The sequence below is a fragment of the Kogia breviceps genome, chromosome 6 (genome assembly GCF_026419965.1).
Source record: "Kogia breviceps isolate mKogBre1 chromosome 6, mKogBre1 haplotype 1, whole genome shotgun sequence".
NCBI classification, from domain to species: Eukaryota; Metazoa; Chordata; class Mammalia; order Artiodactyla; family Physeteridae; genus Kogia; species Kogia breviceps.
The window spans coordinates 22,986,089-23,006,892 of record NC_081315.1 but is presented as its reverse complement, the minus strand read 5'-3'; the positions used below and the strand labels follow the sequence as shown (position 1 = coordinate 23,006,892).

Sequence of the window (20,804 nt, the reverse complement as noted above, 5' to 3'; positions counted from 1 at the left end):
AGATCAAAACTGGAATCAATTCTCTGAAAATGGTCTGATGGAAGCAATTATACTTCAGATTCATTCATTCTCTCTCTCTCTCTTTTTTCCTTTTTAAAGTGTTTTATAAAACACCTTCATCAATCTTTTCTTAAGTTGTTTTTCTGGGCAGCTGCACTTTCTTTTCAAAGCAATGTGAAATATTATCTGAAAGTGTCACTACTTGGAGCCTTGCTTCTTCTGACAAGAAGATATTCCTATTTTCCAGGCACTCTGTAAAACTAAAAGACTAAAATTGGAAGAAGGATGTAAAAATGATACTGGGGAGAATTAAACAATGAAATATGTCACTTTTTTTTTTTTAAATTCTGAAAATAGCTAAGAATGAGCAAGAACCACTTTAGAGATTAAATACAGTGTCAACATGCTTTGCCTTCTTTCATTTTTGCCCCATACCCTATTTCTTATTGAACTGTCACCTATTCTATTAGTAGAAAAAATATGCATCTCTAGAGTGCGCAGTTATGTTTTAACAGAATCAAAGAATCACAGGAAGGTAGAGATGAAAGTAATTTTAGAAGTTGCTTAATCTAATCTAGCAACTAGCAAGAAATCACACCTGCCAGTTTCTGAGAGGTAGCAAGAAATCTGTGCTCAAAGGATCACAATCATAAAGTAGAAGGAATATGGCTTTTCCATTTGACAGACAAAGATAAAAATTCCCTGTCTGCTACTTGCACGGGTTTTATAATCCTTTTTCTCCTGTGGAGATAATAATTCTAACCAGTTGGACTGTTTGTAAGGAATGAAGAGATAATATCTGTAAAGCAGCTATCACATGACTGGATATGATACATGAGAGATCTCTTTCCTTCCTTCAAACACTTCCATGGATTTGCAAGTTGCCCAGACTTTAAACTATGAATCTTTGACTATCTGAAATCAACAACCACTTAACGATAAATGTTCCTGTTCTCTAAGCCACTGGAATTCTTCTCATTCCCGTAGCCTTCGGTCTTTTCTGATTTGCCAGGTTCCCAAGCCCACTATCATTTTCCTGGTGACCATGCTCTGGTACCCTCTAGTTCACAGTAGCCCTCCCCTTAGACTGTCATATCCAGAAGTGCATGCAGTGCCCTAGGGGGAGGACTTCTTCTTCTGAGTGCTATTTTGCATAATACTGCTCTTTCTTTTGTAGCAAACTTGTCTATGATTATTGGAAGCACTCTATGTCCTGGACATTCCAAGCAGTGACATAGTCTTATGTCTTCTAAGTAATTTCTTAATTTAGGGGCTTTTCCTGTGGTTGACCTAATGTATTTTGAATTAGATTCTGAAATTCAGTTAAAATGAAGAAATCATTTTAAATGTTGCTGGTGATTCAGTGGCGACCAAGGATAATCTTGATTCTAAGCCAGTGGAACTTATCCCAACCTTGATATTCTTTTATTAAAATGTCCCCTCTGTTTAAACAGCTGCACAGTATTTTTCAAAAGTCCTAGAAATATACTTTCAATATTCTAAGTATAAATTAAATTTTTGGAAAGTTTTGGTAGATAATTTGACATCTAAGAGTATTTTGAGTCATTAAATTTCACACTGGACCTTGATCTAAACTGAAAACAAAAAATTCGTCCCTTATTTTTTATCACTTAAGCAAACTGTGAACCAAGCAAACTACATATTCAGGATCCTTTTTTGCAACTTGCTGTTGTAGAAGCCCAGGCAAGGCCTTTAAATTTGTTTTCTCATCTATGAAATGTGTAATTCAACTTGAAGACTTTTGAAAGTCACTCTACATCTGAAGAATTTCTGATTTTATGATGTAGGTACCACTCTCAAAGCTCTTATTGATAAAGACCTACATTATATTCATTTTTACACAGATCTGCCAGTTTAAAATCTGATACAATCCAACATTCTAGAGCCTGAAACATGATGCTCTATTAAGATCGATTTATCAGATGAATATAGACTCAAATAAAGTTCTGTAAGATACTGGCTCTAAAATCTTGGCTCAGCATTTCAAGATGGTATGCCTATAGCTCCGAACTTGGATGTAATGAAACGTGAAACAGTCTCATTTTAGCATGGAAGGAAATCAGCTTTCTCATCAGGAGGAAAGATTTTTCAATTCAGTTTTAACCGGTAATTTTCCTTTGGGGGAGCTTGAAGAGCTGTAGTGGTTAAAGGAATAAACTATCAAATAACAATACTATTCATGAATAATTACCCAGCAGAGGGAGATAGGAGGATTCTAACTTTTATCTTTAGAGGTCTGAATGATTTGAGAGGATACCTATAATGGAGGACTTGTGATCTAGGATACAGCAGTAGTTGCTGACAGAAAAGAGGGGGAAATAAGCAAATATCATCAAGTCATGCACGTTGGGTTTTATTTAAGGAAATGTCTCCTTGTGTAGGCAGTGATGTGTTTAAGAGTGAGACGTTTCCTTTTACTTGTTTCTATTTTAAGTGATTGCTTTGGCAGGTCTTTGAAGGAAAAAAAAATCATCTTCTATCCTGCAGATTCAGTAACTGCCCTTAAATGTCAGATCATGTCACATTTTCAGTGGAGACAGCATTGTGATTTGCTTCCATGGTGATCTACCAGTCAGTGATGGCTAAAACTAATGACCTTGGATTATCGGGGTACCGTGCAAGACAGCCACTAATTAATTATTTGTCATAATCTCCCAGGGAGGAAATTACTAATATTATTACTTAGTACATCCTTTGCATTTACACTAGCAGAGTGCTGAAAAATTCATCTGTGGCCCTGAAGAAATAACCATTTGTGCTGTTCTTAGCAGGAAACAAGGAAGCAGCCCCAAGAGCGCCTGTGTCCACTCGGTGACATAGTCAGGGCCTCAAGCTCTATGTGCTGTGGCAGGCTTGTAGGCTACGTTGCTTTCAAATTTCAGCTGAATAATAGAATGACTATGTCAGAGGCATTTTTAATATATTATTCTAATCTCCAGAGATTGCAGTTAGTAAGCAACAAATTAATTCAATTATAAGACTGCCCCTCAAAAAAAAATCTTTTAATGTAGCACTTGCACTTGGAAGGCATATTCAACAAGCAGACCTGGAAAATATTAAATGTGCTCTGGCAGTTGTAGGGAAAAAAAGCCATCTGGTATGAATGAGTCCCCTGTATTTGGAGTAAGGACGGTTACAAGATCCTTTCAACTTACTGGTCGGCCAGTTGTCTGTTCCTCAGCCAGAGCCTATCTACAGGTGGTCGCACTGGGAAAGAAAGAGTATTTCTATACTATTATTGATAGATTGTGGTTAATATTTAACCTAAATTTGTAATCAGAATGTAATAGTTATATTATGATAGATGATAAATAGATAGATAGATAGATAGATAAATGATATAGGAGACTCTGTACTTCTCTCTTAACCAGGAAAGGAACTGAGGTTTTAACAAACTTAAGATTTGCTACAGATAACCTTCATCTTAATAATGGACAGGAGGGAGTGTTAGTGAAGATGATATTAGAGAAATAATATTGGATGAGGAAGCTTTTCTTAGTCACATTCAAAGGTATCCATACTTTAAAATCTACTGCATGTTTCCTACCTAGTAAACAGTAGAAAGTTAAACAAGTAACCAAGTACAACTGACAATAGGAATTATGCAGCCCTCCCTTTCACTCAATAAACCACTCATTTTCCAGATAATATTCTATTTCACTTTGACACTGGCTCCATAGTCCTTAGGTCTTAACCGAACAACAAGGAAGCACCAGAGCCCAGCCCAGTGGGATTGATTTGGTGTTTTAAACTAAGATCGCTGTTTGAAATAATTACGACTGCTGTTGGTCCACATGTGACCACTGGATGTGGTCGACACCAGGTCAAAAGTCTCTGCGTAGGAGGTTTTCAGAAGCTGCAACTGGTTGAAAGGGGGTCACGGATGCTAAGGGGCTTGTGTAGAAGGTACCTCTGCATATACAGCCCTGTTCATAGACCAAGCAACAGCTGGTTTTCTGCCTCAAAACCCAGAGGAGCTGACAGAGATCAAAACCTCCTTGACAGCTGAGAGTGACTGAAATTCTGAATACTCTGAATACTGATGAACTATACCACAGAAAAGAATTTGTATTTTCAACTTACATCAGTATGGCATATTTCAGATGTGCCGTAATTGGAAGTGCTTTTAAGCCCAATTACAAATGCTTATTTTTCACTTTTACGGAAAATACACAACCTGGAAATTTAGAATCATTTTTCAACATGTACTCTGTAAATATGGATCTCTTTTCAGATCTGGAGTCCATAGGAGATAGATTTACCTTCATTTTAGGAAGATGAGCAGGACAACATAATTTATGAGCTGAACCAATGAAAGGGTGCTGAGTCGGGTTTTGTTAAACTAGTCTTATGGCTGGCAAGGATGACATGTCAGATGTTTCATTCATTTTCAATACCAAGCCATTTCCATAAATCATTTTTATAACTTTAAATACGTTATATAGGTACAGTAACAATAGACAGTTTGTTTAAATGTGCCAGACACGTCCATTTCCTTCACTACATACTGTTTCTCATTTCACTTTCCAAAGATGTACTTATCAGATTATTTTTATGGGCTGATCCATATTTTAGTTTTATTCATGTAGCCTTGTCTGTTGGCCCCGTTATGCTTCTCTGATTCTTCCTTGTGCATATACATATTCAACCCATGTGAATATCATCATAGCATTTCTCTCTTCCTTTTTGCACAAAAGCCCAGTTCGAAAAAATACGCAGGATGCATTTGGGGCTATTTAGCATAAAAGCTTCATCTGAAACTGCTGTATTATATAAGATAATGTGTTGTATTTCAGGATATTTAAGGTTGAGTTTCTTTACTGTGTGAACGCTGTACTATTTTCTTTTCTCCCCTAACTCCCCACCCCCCACCCCCCGTTTAACAGCAGACAAACCCAGGGAGCACTGAATGAATCTGATGATCCTGAAACAGGCTGTCTAACTGATAACAAGCCAACTTCTCGACACTTCTATCCCGTCGCCTTGCTGCTTGTCAGCTCACACCTGCTAGTTGTGTGGCTTATTTTAAGTCTTGCATTACTTTTAGCCAAATACCAATAAGTTTTATGTTGTACTCTTTTCTTTTCTACAACCGACAATGGACTTTAAATTATGGGGACAATGCTGTAATTTCTACATTTTCAGAGTCACAGAATTTAAAAAAAAAAAAACAAACAAATGTTTGAATTGTAAGTGTTTTATGTGTTTTTCCTAAAATCTAAAAAAAAAAGAAGAAGTACTATGCATTAAGTGAATTATTTTGCTCTTTTGTTCATGGAGAAGTGTTTCCCTCTGTTAACTAGCTCAAGAAGAAATTTTAAATTCCTGTCTTTGGCATAAGACAAAGAACAGAATCCTGAAAGCTTGACGTTCTGCATCTCCTACTTCCTCTTCCCATTAAATTTATTTAAAGAAATTAAGACTGAATTTGCACAAACCCTGAAACCCTGAGACAAGTCCCAGAGATGTGGGAGGTTCCAGACTTGATTTCCACTGTGCCGATCTCATTGTCGCCATCAGCTGATAGAATCATCTGTTTGATATCTTAACCTGTTAGTTCTGTGATTTCTTTCCTGCAATTAACCCTTTTCTGTCAAGTAACTTTCTGGAGAGAATGGCTATTTATGTTTTGTAATTAAATGAACCCGTTTGTAACCATGGTTTGGGTTGATTTGGCTCTCAGAGTACTTTTCTATTCTTTTTAACAAAGTCTTGTTTGTGTCTCGATGCCCCATTTTCAGCACCTGTGACTTTTGTACTGTCTGTACACAAGCGCTCCTCTTGGTAAAGCTGAGACTTGGATCAGGCTGTCTGGAAAGCCATTTTCCTCTTCGTTGCACAGCTAAAATAATGCAGTCAAATAGAGATGAAACTTTCCTTTAAAAATCTATATGGCCAGACTTAATAAATTAAATGCCTTATTCCTAGAACCTACATCCTTAGGGCTATGTATAGATGTTCATGTGTTTTAAAGAGACTGAGAAATTCATTTGTGGAAAAGTTATAAAAAGGCAGATATATTTATGAGATGAAAATGAAGCTGTATTGTGGAGCAAATTATATTTAAAGAGTTTATTAAACCTTAAATAGATGTTAAGAGCAAAGGGACTCTACTCATCTTTTTTCTGAGGGCAATAATGGTATTGGGCCTGGCCTAGGATTTAATTTTGTAAGATGTATCATCATTTGTGAAAAAAAAAAAAAATGTAGAGTTGAATCTTTGTTATTTTTACTTGGACTGTTGCTGCAACTCTGCATTGGACAAATAAAGCATATTTATTTATTCTGTGTTTCATGAAGTTGTCCTTTTTCCCCTTTCACCAGAGAAGGCTGCCGCATAGAAAATGTACTGAAGAATATCAAATGCAGGAAGTATGCTTTCAACATGCTACAGCTGATGGCTTTCCCCAAGTACTACCGACCTCCAGAGGGGACTTATGGAAAAGCTGACACCTAAGTTTACCAACATGTAAATAAACAGGAACACAAATCTGCTTCCGCTGGATAATCTCTACCTTTTTTACGCTTTCATTGTCATGAATTTGTGGAGGGAGGTGATCGGGGATATTTGCCCAAATCTAGGAATTACTTGAAGTAGTTATCAGCATATGACTCCGAAAGAAATCCATTAAACAAACCTTAAATCATATCGCGTTTCTAGTTCTAAGCTTGTATTGATTCTCGCTGGTTGAGATCAGCTCAGAAAGTGTACACTTCATTCATGGGGTATTCTAATGAAAGACATCCTGAGAAAACCTAGGTCGCTACAGGGGACCTGGGGGTGATTCAGAGAGTGGCATTCTCCACTCCAAAGCTATGATCGAGTGGAAAGGGAAGAGAGACTTTGAGATATTATTCCACAGCCTTTCTCACAAATAACCTGAGAGCCCATCTGTGGGCTTTAAAAAATATTTTTCTAGTTACTTGAAACTAGGGAGCGTTAACTCATGATTTTGACTACAGAAGCAGTTTATGTGTGCTTGTAAGGACTTTTGTCATCCAGTGGAGGTATGACAGGTCCTCCTAAACACGTAGATGGACAGTGTTAGTTAAGCAGTAAAAATACTTTTCAAAAGCGTAGTGTCTTCTCAAAACTCTGACTTAGGTTCGATGGCCCCATCAGCCTGAACTTTATGTAGTCAAGTTCATGAAGAACTGTAAAATATCTTTGAGGTGTTTTCTAGCAGTCATCTTGGTATAGAATGTAGATGGTGTAAGTATGCATTGTCTAGCATAGATTAGTGTACGTGAATAAACCTTTTAAAACATAGGCCACCAAAACAATTATTTCTCTTAAATGGAATTTCAAATTTGCCCTTACTTAGTAAAATAACACTGCAAGTTTTCCAAAACTCCAAATCAGAAGTTGCCTTGGAGATCATCATGTATAACACCATTATAAATGGCTAAATTAAAGCACAAGGAAGATATACCCCCAATTACCCAGCTAGATAATTTTAGAACCCTGGTTACAATCTCTTCTTACCTTCTTAGCTTGTGGCTTGTCTGTTCTCTAAATTGCCACACTAAATATATACATGAAAATTTGGGAAGAATGCTAGTTAGTTAAATAGAAATTGGCATTTATTGCTGGAATTGAAGCTTGGAGTATAAGGGTCTGAACAAACAAGATTTTTTTCCTCCAAATTTTAAGAATCTATTCTTTTTCCTTTCTCATCAGAGGAACATGCCATCCAGAGCATAAATCTCCCTTGGAAATGCCAGAGGCCTGTTACACTGACACTTCTTAGCTGTGACCACATCCAATGGATGATCTTAGGGGCTTTCCATAGCTGATGTAATAGCTCCTCCACGAAGCTGCCTGTTGAAATAAGGATTCCAAACATATCTCTAGGCTCATATTAGGTTTTTCAAATTACTGCATTTTAGATAACCCTTTGGGGCTTTTAATGCTAGAATTATCAATCTATTATTTTAGTTAAGGACTTGTGGGCATTATACTTGAGGCAGGTGTCAAACTATTTACAGCCTTTTTCATAAAAAGATGCCGTGTACCGTGGATCTATTCATGGACAGGTTTTCTTGGTGTTCTCCTTTATGCCTCATTCCTCATTTCACTGAGTAAATATAATCTTTGAATTGTTCAATTTCACTTGAAAATGGTAGCATTTGTGATTCTTTTCATTATCCCACTGGATTTAAGGTACAGAGGTGGGAATGACAGAGGTTTCCTTGAATAACTATGAAGCCTCATTCAGTATATCAGATGGTAGTCTGAGTTCCAAGATAAATGATTTATCATCTTGTAAATATTCTTATAAACAATAGTTTTTTGTTTGTATTTTTTAAAATGAAACCTCTTGACTCAAATATGGAAAAAAAAATATTAACTAGAAAGCCAACAGTAGAGTTTTCTATGTGGGGAAGACATTTCAAAGGCCTTTTTCATTTTTATTAAGTACTAATATAAAAGTTCTAAAAGAGTAGAGCTGACTGTAATACAAATGCATGTAAGTTCTCATTTATTATTAGCATAATCATCTGCATTTCCCTATTGGTAGCGTATATTTGTGCACACTTCTAAAAGTGGATTTCATCCAGAAAATGTTTGTTTCATATTGACAATGTTACTCCTTTCCTGAGAGGTATTCCAAGTATCCTTGGAAAACGACTTCATCATTTCTTAAATTATTAACGCTTTCTAAGTCAAAGGAGAAATATTAAACAAAAAGTTTTTAAATCTCTTTTGTACAAACACAGGCTCAGTCATGCTTTTCTATCTTCATTTTCATTTAAAAGATGCACCAATCATTCTATTTTAAAGGATCACGTTGAGTCAGAAACTGAACCAAGAAAGTCACATTTCCAAACGAGATAATTTTTTTGGTTCAAAAACATGTTTGCCCTCTGATATCCTCAAATGTAGATAAAAATTCTGTATTTGCTATTTACAAAGGCCTACAGAAAACATATTTCAAAACAAGGGAAGGTGCAATTCTAATTATGTCTGACCCAGTGACCAAAGATCCAGAGCCTGAAAATGTTCTACAAAACAGCTGAACATTAAAGTTTGAAATAGTTTATTGAAGCAGACCCACATTTCAGATGCACCCATTCATTTATTTCTTGTGTGGTTGTTTCTTTCTTGTAAATATTGCATTGGGTTTTGTCTACACTCTGCCCAAACAATCCTTTGATGTAAATAGTTTGGTCAATCCAGTAACCCAGGGAGTCAGAGCAACCATCTGATCCTGCTTACAAATTGTACTGACATGACCCACCACCCGGTTAGAGCAGGAGCCCAGGTAACTAACCTCGAGTCCTTACTTTATAAGACTAACACCTCTTCTTCTGAGGAAACGTGAAGGCTTAAAAGCTAGCATCTGAATGAAGGATACGTCCCTTTTTTTTTTCTCTCAGCTAAGTATAGTATTTTGCACAGAATAAGACGGTGGAAAATAAAAAGGTTTGTGTAGAGCCATGCTTTTCTTCCCAAGCAAATCAAACCCCCTCCAATGTCAAGTTTGATACGTGCCAAGAGGAGGATAACAGTAGTGTGCTGAAAAGTGGCTCATGCTGACTCATGATAGCTGATCATTAAATTCTCTAAGCCGGTTGTGAAAACACAGCCATCATTAAATACTAAACTATAAAATACAGTTGAATAGATTTTATTAAAAACAAAAGTAATAATCAAAACTTACCAATTCCTAATTGTTTTAGTACATTTTACTATTGGCCTCTGCTCTTGAGGTTGTTTATGTCAATTGTATCTGTCCAGTGGAAACACAGTATTATAACCTGCTAACTGTGCCTCTCTCTCTTCCGGACCCCACATTTAGTAACATCACATCCCGTAGCTTGAAATTGACCACAGTGGGAGTTACACCACAGAAACTGCCAAATGCTACCAACCCATACTTTTAACTCCTGGAAAGCCAGTTGTCAAACAATTACCAGCATATAACTGAATGCCGCCATCACTTTTTCTCCAGAAAATAACCAATAATGGGAAGCAGTATTAAATTACTAAAATGATATAAAATGCAATCACTCATCTTCAGATGGCTACAATTTTGATTTGGTTTTTACCCTCTTTAAAGACTCCTATTAGACTATAAGTAATATTTGATGTTTATATTTTATTCATAATTCAATCATTTAATCATAACGATGTGGTTTAAAAACGTCTCTCTCTATGATGTTCTGCAAGAGAAACCTCAGCAATGCAGCTTTAGTGTACGTGATAACAACTTCAGACTAAATTCAGGGAAATGTTAGCCTAATTAGAGTATCACTAAAAATGTGCTTCAGTATCCATTTTTAAGTTTATCATTTTAGCATTAGCTAAAAGAAGAAAAACGGTAACATATTACCATGCCCAGATTCTAATAAATATAGCTCAATTGAAAGCCAAGCTGTGAGATTAAACTCTGGCAGCATACTGAATCACACAGATGTTTTAGGTGTTTGATTTCCAACCAGGATGGTCTATCAATGGTTTAGTTCAATACACCTTTTGTAATCTTTTGGGAAATAAATTAACTTTTATCACCATTTAAGAAACTGGTCTGAGAAAAAACCGATCCGCAGTTGCAAGAGGGAAGGAAACATATTGAGCACAAGACATCCCAAATAGCTGGAGGCTTCACAAATTATGTGCTGCTGAAGAGAATGATTTGCTGAGAGTTGTATAGTGGATTGACAATTTCAGGTGAATTCACAGATTCACATTCATTTAGCCCAGCTGTAATCGGCAAGAGCTATGCTTTTTTCCCCCCATATTTATGTTTCATTGCTTTATAAACAAAGTACTGATGTATTAGATCTTTTGTTTCTTTCGGAAGATTTAAGTTAGAACTTTCCAAACAGATGCTATCTCTAGCAAAGACTGTCTTTAAGAACAGAAAAATACAGTTAATGTTTTAGATAAAATATGGCAGGCCAATTAGGTATAAAGGTAAGGTAGAAATTTGGATTTTTTCCTTTCTGAGTCATAGTGTACATTAATCACTCTTTTAATTGTATCTCTAAGCAAGTAAGGGGAAGTCTTAAAACATTTCTGATGTCAAAGAAATCATATCAGGCTATTAGTAACAAGGAGGTAGGAAAAAATTGTAAAGTCATATTAACTTTAAAAATGTACATGCCATCGACTCTCCTGAGCTTGACCTTTTATAGATGGCATGAATATTTAGAATTTTAAATTTGAAAAGGAAAACAAGATTCACAGTTAAGTATAGTACCCAGAGAGACTGAACATTCAAGGAGAGAAGACCTAATACGAGCGATGTTGCCTGATAAACCATTCTTTTAAGATGTTGCACTTTCACACACGGTATGAATACATTCACAATCTTCCTAAAATCAGCAAAATTACTCCAAGGCCATAAAAGGTCACAACTCAGCAGTACATCTTTAATGATGACCTGGTGCAGTTTTATTGACTAGCAGGCAATATTGACTCAAATATTGGCAAAATTGCTCTATTATCTATATAGTTCTTTTGATGCTTTTATATTGCTATTAATATTAAAAACCATTTCATGTCAAAGAGCTTTCAAACTTTTAAAAGGCAGGCTCCAAGTGTCTGTAAATGTATAGACACTCCCATTTTATGGCACATGTGCAATCCTTTGTACACATATACTCATATGAAGATTTTATTATTTTATTTAACCTAATATCTGATTTTCAGATTCTTGCGGTACTTATCTGAAACATTGGCATTTGTTTTAATGTTAAATGCATATTCTAGATCAACCAATAATGTATAGTCCCAGGAAATGAGGCACAAATAGGTTAGATCATTTTATATTGGTATTTGATAAAATATCATTTTGTTTTACTGTTCTGTGTAAACCATATTCATTGTACACTGTGTGTATATTTTTGTTTAAATAAATGTGATTTTTATTTTTTATGTTTCTGTCTTTTTCATTTCAAATGTCAAATTATACATTTTTTTCATTTTTGTCAATGTAGCGATATCTAAAAATTAATTACAATAACAGTAGGATAGCCTAAACAATATCTCAGAGAATAGACTAATTTTCCGATGAACTACAATTACCGTGCAAATTTTACATTGATGGTCGATTAGTCTCATATTTACTAGCAGAATGCATCTTTCAGGGTTGCTATTCTGTGGGACCAAAATCAACCATAATTTTAAAAGATGCAAGAACCAGATGTCAATGCTTCAACTCTGGGTAAATCACTAATCTTTGTAATCCTGATTATATTAGTCATTTGAGCACATGAGATAACTTTTCCTTATTGGCTCTTTGGATCTGATCAATTATAATTCATTATAGTAGTTGACAGTAGAAGGTAAATCCCAAGGAGTTTTAATTTGATCTTGTAGCAAAAAAAAAAAAAAGAAAAAAAAATTAACCAAATGAGTCTCTTGATTGCACGTAAAGAAAGAAAGAAGATTTGCCATCTGGAGAATTTCAAGAACATATCTGATCCTGCAGCAAGAAATTCTTCTGTAACATCATCATTATCAGTATATGTTCATACTAATGTGTCTTTCTACATCTGAGCAGGAACAATGCTGGAGGTAACCCCATGGGGAAACAATGCATAGTGAATTATAGCAAAATGCTGCCTGCTATTAAGCAGTATAGCAGCCTGAGTGAGGTAAGAGTACTCTTCTGTCTTAAACATCCATGCAAAAGTTTCTTGAGTGTCGTAAGTGACATACGCACACAAAGTCAGAGTACAAGGGACTCAGAAAATTTGTTCCAGAGCTATAATTTGATCTCTCCAGAGCGGGGAATCGAGAGGGTGGATGGGTGTAGTTGGAGCATGTCAAGCCCAAGTAGCCACCACATGGGCGTGATCCTGTGGCTCCCTATAACAACGGAAACTGAGTTCTCTGTTCTCTCAATGATCCTGATGAAGAAGGGTGGCCCAAGAACAGATTTTTAAATGACTTTTACCTAAAAGGTAAAATGAGAGAGGAGAGCACACTTGGGTAGAATACCAAGAATGTGATACTCAGCTCCTAAAAGCTCCCTTCTAGCCTAAGCCATGTGAGGTTATGACGATAGCCCTTCCTTTCAGAATTAAACAATAGAAATGAGGATAATGATCTGCTTCTTGCCTAGGGTGATGACGTCTCAGTTTTCAAACCAACTGACCATAAACCAGCACCTCCTTGGTGATAGTTCACCCCTTTTGAATTTGAGTGTGCTGCACTTAACTGCTGTTTCTGCTTCCTTTGCTTGCTTCTTACATTTAGGAATTACCCAAAAGTCTAGACTCAGTATTCGACTTTTCTCATTCAATATCCTGTCTTTTGAGGTCTTCAACTGTTATTTCTAAGGAGAAAACTCCAGGGCCAAACAATGTGGGCTTTTGAGTCAGAATGCCTGGGTGCAAATCTGTTTCGCCCACTCCATTAGATGCGGACATATGTCAAGTTACTCAATGTTTCCATGGCCTCCCATTGTTATCTGTAAAACGAGGGTAATGATATGACAATATTTCTTGATAAAAGTGAGTGAGAAAATGTATGTTCGGCCCTTTGCCCCATGCTCGTCATGCAGGTTCTTCTCTGTTGGCCCTCAGCCTCCGTTCCCACTGTGGTTAAGGCTCCTGAAGCCCCACTCCCTGGCACATAAGGGCTGGATAACTAAAAACTACATTTCCTCAGCACTCTTACCACGACCGTTCAGGATATCCTCTAGGTTCTGCCATCGAGACCCACCTACTCCATATTTGGAAGGCAGGAGGAAGACGGCAAGGGGCAGGAAGTGTTTACCCCTTGTGCACCCAGGTGGGCACACAGGCATAATCCAAGTAGAGGGTAAGCAGCAACCAGCTGGATTTCCCTGCGCATTGTCAATTCTGCAGCTTGCTAGTGGTGCTGGCTGTGACTTCAGCACGGTGGAAGCCATAGCAGCAGCATTTTCTTAACCTGGGGGCAGCAATAGTAGTTCCTGCAAACTGGATCAGAGGAGCTTGAGGTCAGAAGCCTGGTAAGAGTCCATTTCTGACACGAAGTTCCTCTATCCTTTCTAATGCTTGCATGAACACCAAATTCCCATATTATATGTACTAAATTATTTTCTGCTAAAAATGACTGGGTTCCATTTCCTGCACTGAACTCTGGCTGATACCCTCAGCCTATAGGACATATTCAATATATTTCTTTGTGGTAGTTGTTGCTGATTAACTTATTTATCTTTGATTTTTTTTCAGCTGGGACCCAGCACCACCTTTCCAAGTATCTGCTGGCTATTTCTCTATATGTTTTAAGATATTCATAATTTCATTGCCCTCCTCCCAATTTACACACAGCCCTCCTAGGATTCCTATCTCTGCTAACAGAATCCATGCCCTAGTCACACAGGTTCACAAGCTTGAATTAGCTTTAACTCTCCTATCTCTGTCGACATACAATACTCTATTTGCCACTAAGGTCTGTCAATATTACCTTCATATCCCTCAGATCTGTTACTTTGCCCTTTCATTGCCACAGCTATTTTCTTCACATGCACATGCATCCTTTATTACCCTCATAACTATGGTTCTAAACTAAATGAAATCCACCATTTGGCCTTATCTTCTCTTTCAAGGCTTATTTTCTATCTCCTCTAGTTCTATCCTCCATACGTACACGCACTAGGAGTTTGCATACGTGTGTGTCCCTTAAACACACACACACGCACACACTCAGACACACTCAGACACCCAGATTTTCTTCCAAGTTTTCTCTCAGGCTATTTCCTTTCGTCCCATCACTCCAAAAGTTATTGCTCAAAGTTGAACTCATTTGCTTCTTATTCCAAAGAAATCTTCCCATATACCTCTAAATGGAATTAGTCTCCACTATTCTAATTCTTCCGTAGTATACACTGTGTCATTCATTCATTCATTTGTATATTTCTTTTATTCTTTGATTCATTCAAAAGATACTTGGAGTGTCTGTGTAACTGGCAGGCAGTTAGATACCAGGTGTTTAGTGGTAGACAAGAGGCATTGTTCTTAAATTCATGAAGTTCACAGTCCAGGCTACTTGTGGAGACAGACAAAAATAAAGCCAACTAAATAACAAATAACTAATTATTACTTATCCGGTATGGTATGAAGTAAACGATCTAAGGGTTTTGGCAGAGAATCATGGTGATTTAGACAAGGTGGTCAAGCTGTAAAGGAAGATAATCATCCAACTAAAAGAAGGTAAGGGACAAACAGGGACGGTGTGTGTGAAGCCAGTACCAGGAACACAGAGTATGGGGCTTGGCGAGAGATGATATTAAAGTTATCAGAAGTTTTTTAAGACCAGGAGAAAGGATTTAAATTTTATTTTATGTGTAATTAGAAGCAATTACAAGGTTCCCATGCAGGGGATCAAAGTGACTTAGTTTATATTTTTAAAGGCTCACTCCCGGTGCTGTGCAGAGGCTGGATTATAGGAAACCAAAGCTGAAAGTGTGAGATAGTTGGAAGGATACTGCAATACATTGAGAGGTGGTGTTGGACTGGGATGAGAGAGTAAAAACGAAAAGTAGAGAGAGTGACTCCTGTAGCATTTAGGGAGTAAGAATGGCAGGTCTTGCTGAGGGGTTGCCAGTGGGGGAAAGTGGGGGGGTCAAGTAATTAAGGTAAGTTTCATTTCTTACTTGAGTCACTGAAAAGGAGTGGTAACACACTGAGAGGCAAGAAGGCAGAAGAAGGAGACAAGAGTAGGACTGAGGGAAACCAATTGTTTGGCTTTGAACATGGTAAGTTCAGCCACTGAAATCCTCCAATCAAAGCCAAAATTCAAGTATGGAATTCATGGAGGTGAATCTAGGGTTCAGAGAAGAGTCTAAAGTGGGACCAGAAGAGCAGTGTAAGCTGTCAGCATGAGTAAATGAATAGAAACACTCAGAATAGTAGTCAGCACTTGTTGGCTGAAAGTGACAAAAAACTAGCTTAAACGAAAAGGCAATTTCTTGACTCAAACTGAAAAAGAACAGGAGTTGAGTTATAGGCACATCTGCTGTCTGATGTTTAAATCTTTAAGTGATGATTTCAATTCTCTCTCCATCTCTCCCTCTCTCTTTCTCATCTCTATCTCTCTATCTCTTGCTCTACCCACCCCCAAACATGGATTTTTTTCTTTTTTTGACTGTTCTTTCCTCTGTCTTAGTTTAATTTTCCAGAAAGTCCCTGCCAGTTCAGGCGTATGTGGTATTTTCAGCTTATGTCTCACAGAAAGAGATGAGGAAAATGGACCTCCATTTCATCTGGGGAGTGAGTGTGGTGAGAAAAAAGCCTGAGACCAAGCCTTCAGGAGCCTTAACATTAAGAGTTTGGATTATAGTAAAAGCAGCCTGCTTTTGATAAGAATTACTTTACTGTAAAATTGCATTTTATTTTGGAGATAGATTCTAAGGTCACTAGTAAGATAAAAATGAAAAGCAATTTCACTGAAATAAATATAACTGAAGAAACAACTATAACACTAAGGTGAGAGGCAAGAGATCTAATGGGGTCTGGATGTGCCATTAAACCTGAGTGAATCAGTTCATGGTTATTTTCTATTTTCCATTTCCCCCCACGTAAACAGAAGATAGCGTAACTCTCTCTATGCCTTTCCCTTGTTTGCTTAATGAACAAGGAGAACACCCACCTGAAAGCAAAGTGAACCCATTGCCTCTGGGATATGTTTTTATTTCAGAGGTCCCTGACTTGTATGGGCTTGAGCTGATTTGCTTTTAAAGAGAAATAAAATAGAGGGCTAAACCTCCTTTCACTTTTGTTTCACGTTTTTCAGCGAGCAACACCCTCTAGGAAAATATCTGTGGTCTTTCATTACACATTTGCACAAATTGTTATTCATGCAGTGACTTTTTTGATTGGTGTGTGTGGATACGCATAGGTTAGCCTCTATCTTCTTTTCTGATATTTACCTATCTTTAGATATGACATTTTCTTTTAGAAAATTGAATAGGAGGGAGTATTTCCCAACTCATTTCATGAGGCCAATATTATTCTGATATCAAAACGAGACATTACACAGAAAAACAACTGCTGACCAATATCACTCGTAAAGTGATAGAAAAGTTCTAAACAGAATTTTAGCAAACCAAATTCAACAAGTGGGATTTATCACAGGAATAACCTGGTTTCACATTCGAAAATGAACCGGTATAATTCATCACATTAACAAACTTAGAAGAGAAAAGCTATATGATCATCTCATATATCATTTGACAGAATGCATAATTCATCCCTAAAAAATAAAACTATTGGAAAACTAGGAGTACAAGAGAAACTCCTCAACTGATAAAGAGCATCTACACAAAATCTACAGTGGGCACATTGCTTAATGGTAAAAGGTTGAATTCTTTTCCTCTGAGATCAGGAACAAGGCAAAGATGTCTGCTCTCACCACTTCTGAAAATTTTACTGAAGTTTCTAGCAGATCAATAGGCAAGAAAAATAAAGTCACCCAATTATGAAAGAAGGTGTTAAACCATCTTTATGTGCAAGCAACGTGATCAACTATGTAGAAAATCCAGTGGAATCTATATAAAAACTAGAAGTAAAAAATGACTTTACCAAGGTTGCAGAACACAGGGTCAATGTACAAAAATTAACTGTATTTCTAACAATCAATTTAAATGCAATAAAAGTACCATTTACAAAGGTACAAAGTTAAGTCAATTAATACAAGAATTTTTTCAACAAATGGTGTTGGAACAATTGGATGTGCAGACAAAAAGTAAACTTTCATGAATACTTTAAACTTTATACAACAATTCACTCAAAATGTAAGTGTAACACATAATATTATTAAACTTCTAGATAAAATATAGGGGAAAATATTTTTGACTTTGGGTTAGGCAAAGAATTCTCATATATTACACCACAAAAACAAATCATTAAATTAAAAGAATTGATAAATTAAATATTATTGATTAGAAACTTTTGCACTGCACTTAACATTGTTAAGAGAAGGAAAAGCCTAGACACAGACTGAGGGAAAATATGTGTACATCATATAACTAACAAAGGATTGGTACCTAAAAATATAAGTAACTCTTAATACACAACAATAAGAAAACAAACTACTCAATTTAAAAAATCATGAGCAAAAGATTTGAATAAGCAACTTACCAAGGAGCTACCTGATGGCATATAATTACACAAAAAGATGCTCAACATTATTCTTCACTAGAGAAATGCAAATTAAAACCACCATGAGATACTAGAGTACGTGGAGTACTGGGATACTCTCATGTTGCTGCTGGTGGGAATACAAAATGGTATGACCTCTTTGGAAAACAGTTTGACAGTTTCCTATAAGGTTAACATAAGTTTACTACATAATCCAACTATCTCATTCTTAGGCATTTACCCAAGAGAAATAAAATGTATGTTCACGGGCTTCCCTGGTGGCGCAGTGGTTGAGAGTCCGCCTGACGATGCAGGGGACGCGGGTTTGTGCCCCGGTCCGGGAAGATCCCACGTGCCGCGGAGCGGCTGGGCCCGTGAGCCGTGGCCGCTGAGCCTGCGCGTCCGGAACCTGTGCTCCGCAACGGGACAGGCCACAGCAGTGAGAGGCCCGCGTACCACCAAAAAAAAAAGTATGTTCACAAAGAAACCTGTATACAAAGTTTATAGAAACTTTATAACTGCAAAACCTGGATACAATTCAAATGTCCTTCAACCGCTGAACCAATAAAGACACTGTGGCACATCCACACATTGTAACACTACTCAACAACACACAAAAACTGCACTATTTCCCTGCACAGCAATATTGATGAATCTCAAAGTCATTGTGCTAAGTACAAAAGAGTCAGACCCAAAAGACCGCATCCTTTATGGTTCAAGGCACTTTGGCAAAGTACAGGAAGAGAGGACAGGTCAGTGGTTGCCAAGAATTGTATGTGAGAAGAGGGCTTGACCGCAAAAGATAGCATGAGGAAATTTTTGGAGGTGATTGAACTATACTACATCTTGATTGCGGTAGTATATGAGTACTCTATGCATTTGTCAAAATCCATAATCTATATAAAATGGAGAAAACGTAACACTAAAGAGAAATGAGCCATCAAGCCAAATAAAAACTTGGAGTAATGCGTATTACTAAGTGAAAGAAGCCAATCTGGAAAGGGTACATGCTGTATGCTTTCTGCTATATGATATTCTGGAACATGTAAAACTATGGATATAGTTAAAAGATAAGTGGCTGCCAGGAGTTAGGGAGGAAGTTGAGAGCACAGAGGATTTGGAGGCACTGAAACTGTTCTGTGGCCACTGTACATATGTCACAATGCTCAAAATGTACAACACCAAGGGTAAACTCTAACGTGAACCATGGTCTTGGAGTGCTAATGATGTGTCAGTGTACCAAATGGACCACTCTGGCGGAGGATGTCTACAGTGGGAAAGGCTGTGCATGTGCGGGGGCCAGGAGGCATCTGGGAAATCTCTGTAACCACCCCTCAATGTTGCCAGGAATCTAAAACCGCTCTAAAACATGAAGTCTATTTAAAAGTAAATACAATTGTGAAACTAGAGCAATGTCTCAAACGTTATTCTCTGAGAGAGGAGAAAGGATACAGCAGTAAATTTTTGCCCAGATGTAGTCATTTTGTATTCAGATCTGGTTAACTACTCTTTACAAGAAGAATACCTCTAATTGAGTTTAACTTTGTAGATCATGAACTCCAGATGGGCAGGCTGGTTGGACTAAAATCTAGATTTTCACCATCTATCTTTTCTTCTTTAAATGCCATTTGAGTTCCTGTAAGGTCTTTGGCAACACTGAATACTGAATTCTGACTTTGGGCCAGGGAGTTAGCTTGCTTTTCAATCAAGGGCAGGCCACTGACAACTGTATATGTATCGGCCACTAGTTCTTTGGATGCTTTAAAATTGAGACTCTAAGAGATTTGGCATTAAACTAATACGACTTCTGGAGCTGTGAAAGAAATATGCCGGTGCCAGAACAGTTTAGACTGCAGCTGCTGAAGAAACTGCAATTCTTCCCAGATGCAAAAACCCCTCAGGCTGAAACTGAGCATGTAATGAATTGGTGAAGTCCTGAATTGCCCTGTATTTGTAACTCATAGGGACAAGATAATTTGAATTTTCACCTTAAAATTCCTCTAGATTTTGACGTCTTAGTATTGTAACTTACAAGAGGATTTAGTTTGCAGATTTTAAATCTCCCCTGGAATTTAATCATGGAAGTAATTGTTGGCATCTTTATTTGTCTCCATTTTATATTGGCTCACTTTTACGCTGTTTTTTATTCTTATTACAGAATCTCATGCCATTTTGGGCAATATGGATGGATCTAACTTGGAAAATAAAATTGAGAGTGAAATATAGACAGCTTGGACTTATTTAGTATTCCGTTCTGATTCATTTAGGAACCCTCTGGTGGCAAGAAAGCCATCCCCGAAGTATCCACAAAACTGTGGTTGAACAAATAAATAATTATTTTGTAGATGGTGAGAGCCAGGTTTCTCCCTGAGAAGATAGTTACAAATAAGGAAAGAAGAAGGATAAAATAAGTCCCCCTGTGGTGGTAGATTGGAATCAGAAATATCAGTATAAATTCATGTTTTATGTATATATCTGTATCAACGTATATACATATACACATATGCATATAAACACATATACACACACAGAGGTAGGTGGATACAGAAATACAGATTTGTGTATATACCTGGAAAGGTATGCATACATACATTTCTTAGCTCTATGCACTAAGAGGACCTACAAGAAGTCACACACCAGTAGCAATGAGCACACCTAGCACCTAGACATTGGTTTCAGAATTCCATTTTCCAATAAAAGGA

General features: G+C 37.1%; 1 protein-coding gene across 11 annotated transcripts in view; it reads left to right on the top strand.

The window, feature by feature from the left end:
* INPP4B (inositol polyphosphate-4-phosphatase type II B) overlaps nucleotides 1-6,670 on the top strand; it is a 737,042-nt gene extending 730,372 nt beyond the window's left edge. For 7 of the 11 annotated variants that reach the window (XM_067035581.1, XM_059066760.2, XM_067035588.1 and 4 more), the window contains one exon: nucleotides 6,346-6,670. In XM_067035581.1, the coding sequence (XP_066891682.1) occupies nucleotides 6,346-6,478 (133 nt within the window). In that variant the 3' untranslated portion in view covers nucleotides 6,479-6,670. Of the gene's footprint in view, nucleotides 1-4,907; nucleotides 5,677-6,345 lie in introns of those variants that run through there. The other 4 variants (XM_067035580.1, XM_059066762.2, XM_067035585.1 and 1 more) reach the window with 2 other exon arrangements.
* The last annotated feature ends 14,134 nt before the right edge of the window (nucleotides 6,671-20,804 follow it).